The 16,328-nt window shown below is 44.4% G+C and overlaps 1 protein-coding gene and 1 pseudogene across 2 annotated transcripts in view; one reads left to right on the top strand and one right to left on the bottom strand.

Annotated features, from left to right (window-relative positions):
* Positions 1 to 2,289: 2,289 nt before the first annotated feature.
* Positions 2,290 to 16,328, bottom strand: part of LOC308438736 (large ribosomal subunit protein uL30-like) — a 111,174-nt pseudogene continuing 97,135 nt past the window's right edge. Inside the window, exon 4 of the transcript in view lies at positions 2,290 to 3,032. The product of the transcript in view is annotated as a large ribosomal subunit protein uL30-like (transcript). The remainder of the gene's footprint in view (positions 3,033 to 16,328) is intronic.
* Positions 5,022 to 11,027, top strand: LOC308438734 (spermatogenesis-associated protein 31F1B-like; the record flags this gene model as incomplete). Its single annotated transcript, XM_080940189.1, has 4 exons — positions 5,022 to 5,165; positions 5,758 to 5,803; positions 6,630 to 6,690; positions 7,325 to 11,027. 4 exons carry the CDS (start codon positions 5,022 to 5,024, stop codon positions 11,025 to 11,027), a joined length of 3,954 nt encoding a protein of 1,317 aa, XP_080796315.1.

A 16,328-nucleotide genomic window follows, 5' to 3' on the forward strand; every position in this document is an offset into this window, starting at 1 on the left:
GAACAAAACCTAGCGAAGAAATGAAAACTGTAAACCGGGTGGTAATAAGGGTGATTAGTCAGGGTGGGATGGGTTTGTGGTGTCATAATATCTTTTGGTTGGCATTGTACTTTAATCAGTTGAAATGAATTTCTGTACCATGAGGCAAGTTTCAATAAAAGCTTGCTTAATTAAAAAAACAAAACTGAAAACCTGCCACCTTTACTTTCCCTTCCACATCAGCCCTCTTTTGCACTTCTGTTATCTGATTACCCCTTTAGTGAATATTAAGGCTTTTCATTTCTGGTCTTTAAATATGTTCTCTCCCTGAACCCCTGTGTGTGTCTCAGATACATTTCCAGGTAAGGAAGGAGAGATGGAAGAAGTTCGTCTGTCCCAGCTACTCTTCCTGACAATGAACCTGGTGTGCCAAAGTATTCAGTTTTCTGAGGATGAGTAACTTATAAGTAGGCAAGTGTAGGGGGTTGATCTGGTACCGCTATGCATTCAAATGCTAAATACTGGCCCCTAAGATCTGGTTCTCCCTACTCCCCCTCCCCAATCTGTGAGGGATGGTTAAGAAACACAAGTTAATAGTCACTAGTATCATGTCATATACTAGTCTAGATTATCACAGAAATATACATCCTAGGTTAAACAGATAATAAATATCTAGAAACAAGCAATGTTTGCTTGTTCAGTTATGCTATGAATAGCTGGATAGTCTTTAAAACCTTTAGAGACTCACAAAATATGGCATTTAAAGTTTTTTAAAAATTTATTTAAGGCCTTTTTGACATTAAGGCATGTCAGCTCCTGGCAGCACCCCATTCTATTTCAAAGAAGATGATGAGCATCAAGAATCTGCATCCTGGTATTTATTGTAGCCACCCTTCTATTGCTATGAAGAGGTACCATGACCAAGACAACTCTTAAAATAAAGAAAGCATTAAATTTAGGGCTTGCTTACAATGTCAGGGGCTTGTCCATTATGGTCATGGTGAGGCACATGGTGTCAGGGAGACAGGCATGGTACTAGAGAAGTAGCTGAGAGCTATATTCTGATCCACAGGCTGAGAGACAATGGGCCTGGCATGGGTTTTTGAAACCTTAAAGCTCATTCCCAGTGACACACCTCCACCAGCAAGGCCTCACCTCCAAATTATTCCTGGACAGTTTACCAACTGAAGACTAAGCGTGCGAATATATGAGCCTAAGGACATCCATCTCATCCAAATCTCCACAGATTGGCTAGTTTTGTCTGTGTGCATGTGTATATAGTAGATTAAAAAAATATGGCTTCCCAGGTGGGACCTGTGAATGTGTATAATCTAAATACCAAAACAGACATTATACATATAATGAAACAGTGGATCTTAGGTAGAAAGATGCTGAATTGTCCAAGTGAACCTAGCCATGTCTCATCAACCTTTGGAAGAAATTGATGTAACAAAGAGACATTTGGGATTGTTAATTTTGAATATGGGGAAATGGGACTGGGAACCCAGGAATTAATAAGATTCTCCAATTGAGCCCCTTGAGGGGCAGGGGGAAGAAATCCAGAGTTTGCCTCAATGTGTCAAGCTGCCACAGGGCAGAGCGTTACCCATACTTCAGCTACAGACAAAATGCTGTTCAGAAAGGATAAATAGACTCAGGGACAGCTGCCAAGCTCTGCCAAGACAGGGTAAGCAAGTACTTCAAAATTTCTGCTTCACAAAAGATCTGTCAGTTATATTGGGCTAGAAGGCTGAAGATGGTTGCTCCAACATTATGCAGACAATCTTGGGGAACTGTTCAGACAGCCATTTTTCTGTCATTAACCTTGGAAACTGCTTGCCTGAACTTCCTATATATTTGAGTAATATTTATCCTTCTCACACATCTGATGGGAATGAACACCAGATAGTTATAGTCTCAAAATTAAATTTAAGTTACAAAGAATCTAAAAAGATACTTTAGGGTATTAAAACATCTAAAGAGATGTTTTAAGGATGGTAAATGCAAGTTATGTAGGTTAGAGGACTTGAAGATTTAAGCTATAAATGAATGTTTTAAGGTTAATAATTGCAAGTAATCAAGATTAGAGGATTTAAGTGCTCTATAGAGGGTAATGAGACAATGATTTAAATGTAGAACTCTAAACTCACCAATATAAGATAGATAATAGAATACTTTCTCCTAAGTTGCCAAATACAAATAGATTGGACATTATGAATATAATTTTTATACTATAGATTTTATAATTTTTTTGCCAAGCTGTGACTGTTTATTAAGTGACCCATTTATAAAAATACCATGAGTGATACCTTAGTTCATCTGTCTAATAAGCCTGTTTATCTGGTCTTCCCTGTTGCCAGCTTCTCCACCTTCTACAAAGTGAATTGTCTTTTTCTTCATTCCACCTCGTGGGGAGGATAATTTGAAGGGTTATTTGCTTCCTGGAAGCGTTTCCCAAATGTATAGATCTCATGAATTAGATCCTCCATGAAGATGATACCAAATTTACCAAGAGATTGATCAGTGAAGGAATTATCTGTCAAGGCAATACGCTCTTTATTAATTTTGCCATAGCCTCATTTGTAGATGAGCTCATTTACTAACTTCAGGTTGGGGTACCCCCACGCAATGTATGGTTCCACAATCCTCAGCATGTTCATTGAAACCTTGTTGAGCGTAACAAAGGTGCCATTGAAGATCTGTCGAAGATGAAAGAACACCTTGCGCACCTTTGGGCTTACTCCATTGATACCTCGGATTCTGATGACAAATGTCAGTTTCAGTTTTGCAGGTACATAGAAGTTCCCAGCCTTCCTTGCCATCCTAACATCCGAATCTCAGTCCGGATTCTGATGTATCTGCCTGTTCTCCTGTGATAGTGCTTTGCCTTCTCATCAATGAGCTTCCTCCTGGCTTTCCGCAGTGTCTTCAGGGCAAACTTCTTCCTCAGGCGCTTCACCTCAACTCTCTGAAATTCCTTCACCTTTTCTTAAGGGTTTCTGGCACAATAGGAACCTTCTTTTTCTTCTCTGGAACAGCCTCCATAGTTCCAGCTGGAAAAGGAGAGTATAATTGTTCTTACTGTATATAGTTTATTATTGTTATAATAAAAATGATCTTTTTATTTAGACTAAAGGGGGAAATGTAAGGGGTTGATCTGGTACTGCTATGCTAAATTCTGGCCCCCAAGATCTGGTTGCCCCTGACTAGGAGACCCTCAGACATGAGGAGATCTTTATACACACAAAATGATGCTATGTAACTTTGCTCCCCAAGTTAATTGGTTAATAAAGAGTTAAAACCTGTGATTGGGCAGTGGATAGAGGTAGGTGGGTTTTCAGTTACCTGGCTTGGGGTCGCAGGAAGGGAGAAAACAAAGAAAGGACACACAAAGAAGAGGAGGCCACCAAGAGAGTAGATGGACTATGAGCACATGTCCAGGAGAAATGGCTAGTAATGAGCCTATGACTGGGATGTAAGTTACAATAGCTCCCAACCTGCCCAATCTAGGCTTACCCCTTTAAATAAAATACAAAGATTGTGTGTCTTTTATATGGGCTAGCTAGAATATGTAATTCATTTTACAGGCAATCATAAGAATTGCTTAGCAACCTAGAACTCCTTTTGGCTTGGGCTATGCACACATACTACTTTCCAAACAATATGCCCACACAACCTGTAAGCAACCTAGGACCCCCATTTGTATTGAGCTGCGCACAAAGCCATCTCTAAAGAACAGAATAAGTTGTTTCACTCTTAGTAACTATTGAATTTGGACAGTTTCTGTTTAAAGATGTTTTAAATACATCTTGTCAGAGCGTAGGAAGATTGATATACCCCAAATTAATTTTGGGCACATGGGAAACAAGATGAAAGTATGTACTCTGAGTGAACTTTGAGGGAGTAAACCCCTATTTGCCATCTTATGCCTGTGATAATTGGGTATGCATATGATCAAAATCAGATGCATTATGGGAAAGAACAAGCATAGTAGGAAAGAGGTCATTATGTTCAGATCCAAGGGTCCCCCAAGACCACTAGGAGCTGAACTCTAGTATACAAAAGCAAAGAGTCTTTATTCAAGCTTGAGCTCGGACCCTCAGGCCCCTCCAACGAGGGAGGATAGCACAGAAGGCCCCAAACACCTAAGTTTCAGCCTTTTTATCGACTTGGCAGTTACATGACTGATTATCAATGATTTCAGTTGGCTTAAGGAATCTATCTATATCTATCTATAACCTCTGGAGCCTTAGGTATTTTCCTGCTGGTGGCCCGTGTGTCTAGGTTGGTTCCTTCCTGGAACAGTTTGTAGTTTTTTCAGTAATTAGGGTTTAACCAGAGGACAGAGCCTAGTGTATAAAATGGAGGCCTGATTACAAGATGGAGTCTGTCTTGTTAACTTGGGGCTTTTCAAGGTTACATAACATTCTGTCAGTCAAGATAAAGAATCACCTGTGCAACTGTTAGCAGCCAAACTCTTCCTTCTCTTAAATTTTATAAAATGAAATGCCAGTCCTTGGGGATATTGTACACCTTTACTCAGCAGCCCATGGTCTCTATTTTAACAGCTTCCTTCTTTCTGTTCTATACTATTATTTTGAATACAATTTTGTACTTTGCAAATTTCTATCAGCTCATTTCTGTATTCTGCTGTGAATAAGGTGTAAATCTGTAAGCACCAAGCCCAGACTCTGATTACCAGGAACAACTACACAGTTGTGAAGAAAAAAAAAAAAAAACAAGCCATCAGGCTGGTGGGGGGGTATAGGGAAAATGGGGGGCAGGCCCTGCTTGCGAATGTGGCATTCAGACTGAGAGTTCATGACCTTTAAAGATAGCCATGTATCTGCTTCCTTAGACTGAATTACCACACAAGCTTCTTTTATGGTGTGGAGGTCTTTGTGATGCAGTCTGGTGGCCTGATTCTATCCTCTGTGACATGCACATACCAAGGCTCAGCCCTGGGAGATATTAGGCACTTGGTCTCTGAATGTCCTAAGAGTGGGGATGGCTGGTCTCCTCATGCTAATGAGGTTTGGACCATGTTGAGCTCTATGTGCTTTCTGTGGGATACTGAATGTTCTTCATATGCTTATTTCTACATCTTCATCATTCTCCTAATTGTCTGGCAAGTGCGTCAGAATTACCGAGGACTGAAGTGTGAACATAAAAGAAGCTGCTGCCGGGTAGGGAAACCCTGTGACCACCACTGAGCTAGTGAGAAGCTCTCAAGATCCAGTGTCTGCCTCCTTCCACTTGTGACCTCACCACCTTATCTGACAGCTTTGATAGGATACCTTTGAGTGTTAATATTATTAATTAATACCTTTATATATATAATATAATTAATACCTTTAAGAGTGTTCCTTACCAGGACATTCAAGAGTTGTAAGCCAAAAACGTTTGAACTGCTTGGAATAGAAGATTACTATTCTCTCAGATCTCTCAGTAGAGGAGAGTTACCCATTTTAGTTTGTTATGGCATTTCTATGTGTAAGGCCTTTATGTTAGAACACATCCTATATGTGTTCTAGTCTTTCTACTGCTTTGCCTGCAGACTCTGGTAAAACATCACTCAGTAGCTGGATAGGAAATGGAATTCAGATCAGTTTCAAAGAGGGGAAAGTCAGGGTAAGAAATAGAGCATAGCAGAAGGTGGTGGTGGACTGTACAAAAATTACACATAATGAAAGGAAAAAAATGTATAAGATCTTTGTCACAATATGAACAAGAGAAAGGAAAGTTCCAGCTTCACATTCTAATATTTTTCTCTTTAAGCGTCATCAAAAAGTCAGGCAAAGGGATAGAGATGCAGCGTTAAGAGGTAAAGTCCCAATGTCTCCTGACTCCCCACCCCTGGGAAAGTTTCTCTATGACCCTGCCCAGTGCCAAGTGCTCTAACTTCTAAGGTTCCAAAGCCTCTAACTGGTGACATATACAAAGGACTGCTCTTTTTTAAAAATTAGATACTTTGTTGTTTACATTTGAGATGTAATCCCTCCCCCCTCCACCCCGCTTCCATCCCCCCTTCCCCTCCACTTGCCTTCATGAAGGTACACTCCCTCCTAATCACCCTCTCCACCCCATTGCCTTGGCATTCCCCAACATTGGGAAAGCGTGCCATCCCTGGACCAGAGGCCTCTTCTCACATTGATGCCAGACACTGCTTTCTTCAGCTACATATGCAACTGGATCAATAGGTTTCTCAATGTGTGCTCAGTGGTTGGTGTTTTAGTCCTGGGAGTTTTGGAGGGTTTGTTTGGTTGATAATGTTGTTCTTCCCATGAGGTTGCAACCCCTTTCAGTTCTATGAAGGACTGCTCTTGATGGGAAATCAGAAAGTAAGAATGTAAAGAAATTCTCTTCCTTACTCTCCTGACAGGAAAGAATTGAGAAATTAAGGAATCCTTAACTGTCATTTACTAGGTTTATGACCCTATGGAACTCATTTCACCCGTGGGTTTACCAATAAAATAAGCATAGGATTAATTATCCCTAAAGGGGACAGTACATTGTAAATGGTGGTGCTCCAAACAGACACACCATAGAGCACCGAGTCTACTGCTGAGCTAAGGATTTACTACTCAGACTCCTGTAGGATACCCCTAAGATGCTTGTTTGCCATGTAACACTGTGTCCTGATTCCTCAGCCAGGAGACTTTCTCGAGAAGAAGCTGAGAAGCCATGGGAGCTGCTCTCTATCATGAAAAGGTGACCTCTTGAGCTCTGTGGTCTAAACACTGATGGTTTCTTGACCTGATCTGGGCAGGGGTGAGGAAAGGGATAACTGAGGAAGGAGAAACACTGTGCAGGCAGGTTCACCGGCTGAGAGGGCCACCAGGGCAGACACAGGTCACATCTCAGCAGGGAAGAGCCACCCCACACCCAACCTGTATGTTAGGGTCTCTGCAGTTCTGAATTTCAGGACAGAGTAGCACACGCTCTGTGAAGGACATTGCTGAGGTGGCACCCAGACACCAACCTGTCGAGATTGAATTCAGCATAGAGGTCACCATGCCATTCCTGCTTCCTGCTGCTCCCTTTCAAGGGCAGAGCTCTGGGTCTGGCTGGGCCCTGCTGATATTACCTCCTGTCTGTCCTCAGGGTGGGGAGCTGCTGGGGTGCCATCACCCCACCATCTTACCCTCTACTTAGTTTCTAGAGAGCGTGCCTGATTCCCACAAGTTTCTGGGTTCAGCATGAGGGACATCCTGTGCTTTGAATGAGGACCCCATTTCCTGCAGTGTAGGGTTGGAACTTGTGGGACCAGAGAGAAGGGCCCAGAAATCTCCAAAGAGGCAGATGTGATTCCTTCATTAATGGTTGTCTTTTTTTTTCTTCTAAGCCAAAGCTGGCTCCCCAAGGAGGGAAATGTGCGGCAGCTCCTGTGTGTAGATCCCAAATGCCAAATCTGTGAGGCTGCAACTCTGGAGATTGGGCAGTTGCTGCAGAGTGAGAAAAGCCAGCTCTCGCCTGCTTTGTTGGGACTGACACAGGGCTCTGCTTGCCCGGAAATGACCATATCCAGTGAGTCTTTTGAATGGAATGACGATCTGTATTCCAGGCACTCCCCAAACTTTTCAGTGGCACCTGGAAATGAAACACTTACACACCTAACAGAGCAGTTAACACAGCCAGCCAACGCAGATGGTGTCCAGCTTTGCTGGACCAGTCACCTCCAGGTAGGACAGGAATTTCATCTGGCAGACATGCCCATGGCCTCTGAGACTGTGGCTTCTTCAAGGCTTGAGGAGTCGGTGGTTTTAGTGAATGAGGAAGACACAGTGCCCAACAATTTAAACTACATCCAGCAGCTCCAAGACTACGAGGCACTGAGCTCACAGATCCCCTTTCAGACCCTGAACCCACAAATTACTCACGTCACACATCCTATGACTGTGTCAATTGTCACCGATGTCCCCCAGCCATTCATCAGTCCTGAAGTGTTAAGGCTTTTGGAGCTACATTTAAAAAAATTGATGCATTTCCAAAGGTGGGGGCTCCCCAGACGTGTGGAGGAGTCCCTGAGGCAATTCATGCCAAGCCCACCAGTGCATTTCCATCCAGAACATAACCAAGCGGTTTCATTTATCCTGGATACTAATTCTCAACACTATATTCATAGGTTTGGGGGCATTTCCCCCCAGATTTGGTACTCATACATGGATGGACAACCTATTCAGACCTTTTGGGTTTCTGAGTGGTCTAGTGAAGATCCAGAACAAAGACCACCCTGCAAAACAATCCCCAGTCCTGTGGAAAAGCCCGTATTTACTCCTGACTATGAATTTCTACGTGACCTCTATCTACTGCCTAAGGGACAAGCTGATAACTCCCAGAGCAATCTTCAGAAGTCATTCACTCAGTTATTCTGCGGCCTCCCTTCTATGCACAGTGAGTCCTTAGCGTCTACCTTCTTATGCACTCAAGGTGTCTCCAAGGACACAATCAAACCCTCCTACAAAGATCCTCATTTCTTGAAGGAGTCCCCAGCCTTTCCCTTACCTAAGTCGGCCCCTCCCCTTTCTTTAACTTTTCCAAATGAGTCTTTGTACGGGCACCAAAGAGCTCATATTGGTGTCCCATTTCTGACTCTGTCGGAATGTAAAACCCTGGAATGGCATCTTCTACAAAGACAGCTTCAACTTCAGTGGGGCCTGCCAGCTGTCATCCCTGGATCTCCATATGTGCAGAGCCACATACAGTATAAGCCATGCAATAAAGCCAAGCCATGTGAGAATTTAAAAGCCTCCCGGCCAGGAAAATCCTTCTCCGTCTTCACCAGAGAGCTTTTCTTTATCCCACGGTGTGCACGCAGGCTGCTGGAATTCCACCTCCAGAAGCAGCTGATTCACCTTCGCTGGGGACTGCCCCAGAGGATCCAGCGCTCCATTCAAATGCTTCTCTCCTCTCCTGACCAGCAGTCCCTGTCCTGCAGGGGCAGTAGGCTACCCAGTGAGAGCATCCCACAGCCAGGGAAGCCAGAGGATGATGGGTCTGGTGACGTGTTTTCATCCACACGGTCAATTCCCATGCCACACTTATTTATTGAGGCAAAGGAAATATTGAAAAGGCATGTTGATTCCAAATGTGAACAGATCTATGAGGGCAAGGTCCCTGCCTGTGTCCGAAACTCCTGGGAATACAGAATTCCTGGGGACTTGGCAGTAGGGACTTTGCTCCCAAACATTTCACAAGGTCAGCCCCTAGAGCTACAGGAAGAAAACAACTCTGACCTACATCAAGAAGCTGTTCCCTGGAAACCAATGGACCTTGACCAGGAGACACAGACCTTTTCAGGTGCTTTCATTGAACACTGTAGGCGACCCCAAGCCCTGCCTGACGAAACCATGAAGAAACTGGAGACAACTTTAAGACATAAGTATTTGGCCTTCCTGTCAGGCCTGCAGACCCTTTACTGTGTTGCTCCGACTAGAGCAACATCCCCAACTGTTGACCAATCTGTAATCACAAGGATGCCCAGACCTATCAAAAGCCCACAGAGACCCCTACCTCAGAAGTCCCCACTTGAAGATCCATGTTTGAGTGGGCTTGAGCCCTGTACTCAAGATGACAAGGAGACCTCTTCAGACATTGCAGAAGAGTTCCAGTGTGGAGTATGGGTGGATGGAAGGATAGAGAAAGCGCATCCAGAGACACAGCCTCTCCTAAATAGACCCTACTTGTTAAACACAGAGATCATGGAGAGACTAAATTTTCACCTGAAGAGGAAGTTCCTAGAGATAAAGTTGGGAATTCCTATGAAAGCAAGTGCATTACAAGAGCTAACTGCAGCAGACACAGACAGTGAATCCATACAGGAGCCTCTCGGGAGTCCGCAAATCTCAGAAAGCACACTGCTACAAGAACAGCCCACCTCACGTGACTCTCTTCTAGCCCCAAATCTCAATGAGGCCCACCTTAAACAGCCAGCTACTGCAGTACAGGCTGCGTTTCAGGAGCAAAGACAATGGAGTTCCAGAGCAGTGCCTTGTAGTTCTGCCCAGCAGGGCTCCAAGGCTTCACAATTTCACAGGAATATGATTGAGGCCCTTGTGCACTATGTTCAGATGGAGACTGGTAGGGAAGTGCCCAATCTAGGGGAACCCTTTAGCACTGAGCCCCAAAGTTCAGGCGAGAATAAGCCCTCAGGCCATGTCCCCACAATGACAGGCAAGAGCAAAAACTCAGGGAAGCCCAAGGCAGTGGGAGACCTTGGAGAGGGGGATGCAGGTCTTGTGCTTTCCCTGGTCAGTCAACAAACACACCAGGATGGAGAGCAGCATCCAGAGATGAAGCCCCTGCACAGAACACCCCAGGGATCCTCACAACAGGGCCATAACTTCCATCTTGAGGCTGCCTGTCCACACAGCCCCAAGGAGACCCCTGAGCTTGAGGGCCCAGATCCACCTCCAGAAGTCTTTATGAGGACAGATTCTGAGCAGGACGAGAAAGACAGTCAAAGGAAGGAATGCACTGTCCCGGAACCTGCAAGCATCGCTGAAGTCCCCCAGCCTGTGGTCTGCCAGGCTCCCCAGGGCCGGCCTTTCCCAGGCTCACCAATTCAGAAAAAGACTTTTCAGGGCCAAACTTGTCCACGTTACTTTTCACCAGGGCAGATGGTGCCAGCCTCTCCTTACACTAGGCTCAGCCATCTTCCAGAGGCTGGCTTCAAAAATAAGATGAAATTCTTTCTTCACTCTTTTAACCCCAAGATAAAGAGCAAAACACACACGGAACCATCCATGGTCTCTACACCTGGAAAGGTGGCCAAAACCAGTAAAGAAAATGTTGAAAGGGGTCTGCCTCAAACCAAGAGCCCAGCAAAGAAAACTAAGTCAGAGGACTCCAGAGGGTCCAAGGCCCAGTCTTCGTCCTCTGAGAAGTCAGTGATCGCTTCCTGTCTAACTCCTTACCATATTCTAGGCAGTAAGTTCTGGCCCCGCTCTCGGCAGGTTGGCTCTGTCTCAGTACTAGGCCACCCCCACCATTGCCCTCGGCACCGTCCTACGTTGTCTTATGCTGCTCAACAGAGAAACCCACCCTAGGTCCCAGGCTTCACCTCAGAAATGTTGTTCTGCTAATGAAGACCACTCCGGGTGATGGCAGCCTCTAGGCTCCCCTCATCTGTATTCTTTAAAGAGAACGATTATTGTTATTTTCTCTAATGAACAGGTGGATTAAAGAGCCGCCCATAATATATTCTGTAAATGAAGAGTTATTTGTCTTTTTTTGTTTATTTCTGCTATACATTATTAAGGGAAAGGATGGAGGAACCAGTGAAATCCACCTCCATCCTGGAGAGGAAAACTTTAGCCCCAAATTCTCACGGCTCTTTTTAGAGAGGTACCATTAGTACACCTTTTCCAAGGCATACTTTTTGAGTTTATATATTTGAGGCAGGAAGTGGAAGGCAGACAGAGGGATGCTGGGAGAACAGAGAGTAGAAGATCAAAGTAGCAAAAGGAAAATGCACATCGTGTATACGACAAACATCACAACTGAGTTGTGGAATCTCCGTGCTCCCCCCAGTGGTGTTGGCAATATCCTTCGGAGAACACATTCAGAAGCCTGTTACAGCCCCTGTGCCTGTCTCTCAACGCTTCACTTGTGTGGTATCCATAGATGCCTTCTTGGAAGGAAGATCCAAGAGGGTGGGGAACATAGAGAGGGAGCTCTTGTACTTGGGACAAAGCTGCTGTGTTTCTGATCTTCATGCAAGGAAAATAAGGTCAGTTTTGTTAGCACTAAAACCTATGCAAGAGGCTAGCCCAAGGCCCAGCTGTGTGGGGATGGGAGTGTAAGGCCACTGTAAGTTGTTTGCACGATCAAGGAGTGAATTGAACATTAATGATTCTTGGCTACGATCTATAGCACCAGAAATTATGTAAACCTGTTAAGGCCAATAGCTTGTACCTAGCTCTACTACCATGCCCTGTCTCACACACACACACACACACACACACACACACACACACACACACACCACCTTTGTCTTTTAACCCACCTTCTCTTCTACCACTCTTACTCTCCCAATATGTTTTCATTTTAATTTAATTTTTTAAAAAATGTATCTATTTATGTATATGCCTGTTCTGTCTGCATGCACATCTACACACCAGAAGAGGGCATCATGGGAATACAGTTATAGACAGTTGTGAACTGACATGTAGGTACTGGAAATTAAACTCAGGACCTCTGGAAGAGCAGCTGGTGTTCCTAATGGTTGGGCCATCTCTCCAGCCCTTAATGCATGTGGATGCTTTTCTTGCATATATGTCTGTTAGGGCACATTGTGTGTATTCAATCGATAATTCTGTACCAGCAGAGAGCTAAATACTGGCAGGATCTTGGTACTGTATTTCTATGGCCCATCTCCAGCCTCGTATTTTGTGAATATTTGTTCTTACTCACCTGCCTAAAGCAATCTATGATTGTATCTGATTCACTGCAATAAAGATCTGAGGGCCAATAGCTGGTCAGGAAGTAAAAAGCAAACAGAGAAATATGCTGGGAAAATAATTAAGACATGGGAGGCAGAGCAGTAGAGCCAAGTGGTAGAGCTGGCCCTGTGGCAGGGCAGAATGCCAGGATTAGCACAGTTAGAGTAGTTGGGAGATTGCCCAAGCTGAAAGGTCTAAGCTTTACAATATTAGGTCTCTGTCATTATGTCACTGGTGGGTCCGAGATGGTCCCACTATGAATGTTTGAACTCTACATGTGTTCATGGGCCCACAAAGACCAGAAAGGGCATTGGATCCTGTAGAGGACACAGCTGGTAGGCTGTGAGGTGGTCAGCAACTAGGATGTCTACATGAGATTTGCCTTTCAACTGCGCTCAGTGTGTCCACGCAAACATTCCTTACAATACCATGTTAATATAAAGACTAAACAGACACCTCACCAAGTGGGGACAGCTGGGCAGATATCCTGCTGCATGTTTCTAATGGGGACGCTGCTCCAGGTAGGTGCTTTGGGAGCTTGGTGACTCAACCAGTGTGCCATGAAGTCCTTAAGCTGTGACAGGCCAGGAGGTTGGCACTTGTGGAGGTTCCAGAAGGTCCTTGAGAGCTTTCAGCCAGATGCTAGTGCTCATAGGCAGATAGGCATGTGCTCAGCAGTGGTGCTGGAAAGTCATCAAAGCAAGGGTCACACACAGAGGCAGCCTCAAAGTTGCTTTGCTGATGGTCTTAAGGTGCTGTCTTTTTGTATCATTTCATTGGGCCTTAGCTTTTCCCTGTCTGGGACTCACAGCTTAGTCTGGGTTACTGACACAGCAATTCCACTTTGGGGCTAGTTTGTTAGAACGGATCAAATTCTGTCTTGGGCTCAGCTCCTGTTTGAGCTTGCTTATGGCGGACTCCTAGCTTGCAGGCAGATTATTCTAAGTCACATAGACTGGTTTTCAAGTTATACAAAATGGCTTCACTTATGTTCCTAACAGATCCTCTGGAGCTGGAATTATAAGAAGTTGGGAGCAGGTTTGTGCATTGCTGGAAATCAAACCTTAGAAGAGCAGCTTGTGCTCTTAACCACAGAGCCATCTCTCCACACAATATAGTTTCATAGCAGATAATGGTCCAGATCTCAGTCAGCTAAGCCTTTTCCCATGATGTGCATGGTAATTGCCCATCAGAGGACGACCCCTGCACGTTCTCCCACCAAGGACAGTTCTAGAAGCCTGATAGCACAAGCCCTATGTTAGGTTAGTCTTCTTTTTCTTCACCCATCCGGCTTAAGGTTCTCAACGTTGTGATGAAACCATGACCAAAATCATGTTAGAGAGGAAAGTATTTATTTAGCTTATACTTCCACACCATAGTCCATCACCAAAGGAAGCCAGGACAGGAACTCAAAGAGGGCAAGAGACTGGAGGCAGGAGCTGGTGCAAAGGCCATGGAGGGGTGCTGCTTACTGGCTTGCTCCCCATGGCTTGCTCAGCCTGCCTGCCTTATAGGACTGAGGACTACCAACCCAGGAATGACAGCACTCACAATGAACTGGGCCCTCTCCATCAACTACTAATTTAAAAATACCCAAGAGGTTTGCCTACAGCCCCACCCTTTGGAAACATTTTCTTTGTGGAAGATCCCTTCTCTCAGATGACATTAGCTTGTGACAAGTTGACATAACTATTTAGCATACCATCTATTCATTCTGCTCCACTGCATTTTAGAAGGCATCAAAACTCTCCATCTACATTTCAGAAGAAGACTTTAGGGTCTTTTGAAAGGGTCTTATTGACTCAATAGCCACAAAATGTGACCAAAATCCTGTAGTTTAATAACATATATGTCGACAACCATATGGTAAGGTCCAAAGGAAACACCATTTCCCAAATTCTGAGGGTTGGACAAAAGCCAGCTTTCCTTGGGAACTTGTAAAGTCAGTTCTCTTCAACCAGAACGAGCCATTTCTTTCTCATGGCAGAAGAGACAGATGGGTGTCTGTGGTGCCTGTTGGCACCAAAGTCATGCTGGCCTCCAGTCTCCCTCAGTATCACGAGGGCCTGTTGCACACTTCAGAGTCCTTGGTGGCACCCAGCTCTTCTCAGCTCCTCCCCTGCCATAAACTTCCCCAGCTCGCAGGCTTTCCTCCTTTAGCTCCTCATTCTTACATCTCTTCTATTTCATCTATGTTCTTCTCTCTCTCTCTCTCTCTCTCTCTCTCTCTCTCTCTCTCTCTCTCTCTCTCTCCCTCCCTCCCTCCATCCCTCCCTTCTCCTCCCTATCTATCTATCTATCTATCTATCTATCTATCTATCTATCTATCTATCTATCTATCTCTCCTCCTACCTCCCCGCATGTTCTTTGTCTTCCTCCTCTTTTTGTCTCTCTGCTCTGCTCCTGCTTCTCCTGTGGCAGGTCCAGTCTGCTGGCCATGTTCAGTCTAATTCTTTCTCTCTCTGCTCTAGACTTTCCAGATGCCTCTGGCTGCTCTATCTCATCTACAATAAAACTTTCCTTCACCACACCATGGAGTGGTCATATCATCAGTTTAGATCAAACATCTGTCCTTTTAGCTTTTTTTTTTTTTTTTTTTTTTTTTCTTGCTGGCAATGCCCCTTAGCTATTTTGGGGACATTGGGGACATCTGATTATTACTAATGAAAATGTTTTGTTTGGTTTTCTGAAGTTCTTGTGAGGAAATGAAGAAAAGGAACAGGCTGAAAGGTAAGCTGAGGGAGACTGTGAGTGGAATCTAAGATCCAAACTGTGCCTTGTCTACATGGGTTTAAGTCAATAGAAAGTCTTTATTAGCTGGTCAACAACTACGCTGGGTATTCAGGATCCCAGTGTAGCTGGAGCCTTTCTCTGGTGAGCTTTTAAGCACAAAAACTGCATTCTGGATTGACATACTTCAGTCAACAAGAACACTAACCCACAAGCAGAACTACAGAAGCCAAAAGACAAGGTTCGTACATTTAGAGACTTTTCCTGAACGATGGATTTTGATGGATTAGGTCTTTGTTGCAAGTTTGGCAGGTGATGCTGTCTACATGCTGAATAACTAGTCCTGAATGGTATTTCTGTTATGGAGTCAGTTGTGCTAAAGCCAGTTACAATCCCATTCCTATCCAGTGGGTGATTTACCACCAAAGGCAGCTTTGGTGGCCCTGGACACAAAGACCTCCACATTTTCCTCAATTCCCCTTGAACCTATGCGGACAGAAGACTGACTTTCCTCTGCTAATTACTCAGGATGGGACAAGCCATTCTTCCTGTCTCTGAGGAGAAGACTGGAAACTTAAACTTCTTAGGAAAGCCTTCGCACAGCAATGGGACTTGAGGCTATGCTCGCAAGATAAAACCAAAGATCTGAGTTGGGAAGAAACTGTAATGGAAGTGGCAGGAGAATGACTTTAACAAAGATGACACACACGAATAAGTATGTGTGTGTGTGTGTGTGTGTGTGTACAACATTTCAATAGTCTGAGTATTTTGTCATTTATTTTTAACAGTTTTTAGGTTCAAATGTCTGACCCCTTGGGGGAAAGATACACATTAAGGTCAAAGTCACAAGGATGGAATGTGGAAAACAACCCTCAGCTCTGGCATGTCAACATTTCTAAGCCCCAGTTTCTTTTGGGGTAGTTGTCTTAGTTAGGTATTATTGCTATGAAGACACCACGAAAGTCTTATAAAGAAAAACATTTAATCGGGGCTGCTTACAGTTTCAGAGGTTCAGTCTGTTATCGTGGTGGGAAGCATGGTAGGCAGCTGTGGTGCTGGACTCTTAGCCAAAAGTTCTGCATCTTGATGCACAGGTAGCAAGGAGAAATGGCCACACTGAGTGTAACTTGAGCAGAGGAGAGCTCAAAGACCATCCTAACAGAGACACACCTCCTT

This window comes from Micromys minutus (genome assembly GCF_963924665.1).
Source record: "Micromys minutus genome assembly, chromosome: 28".
In the NCBI taxonomy this organism is placed as follows: domain Eukaryota; kingdom Metazoa; phylum Chordata; class Mammalia; order Rodentia; family Muridae; genus Micromys; species Micromys minutus.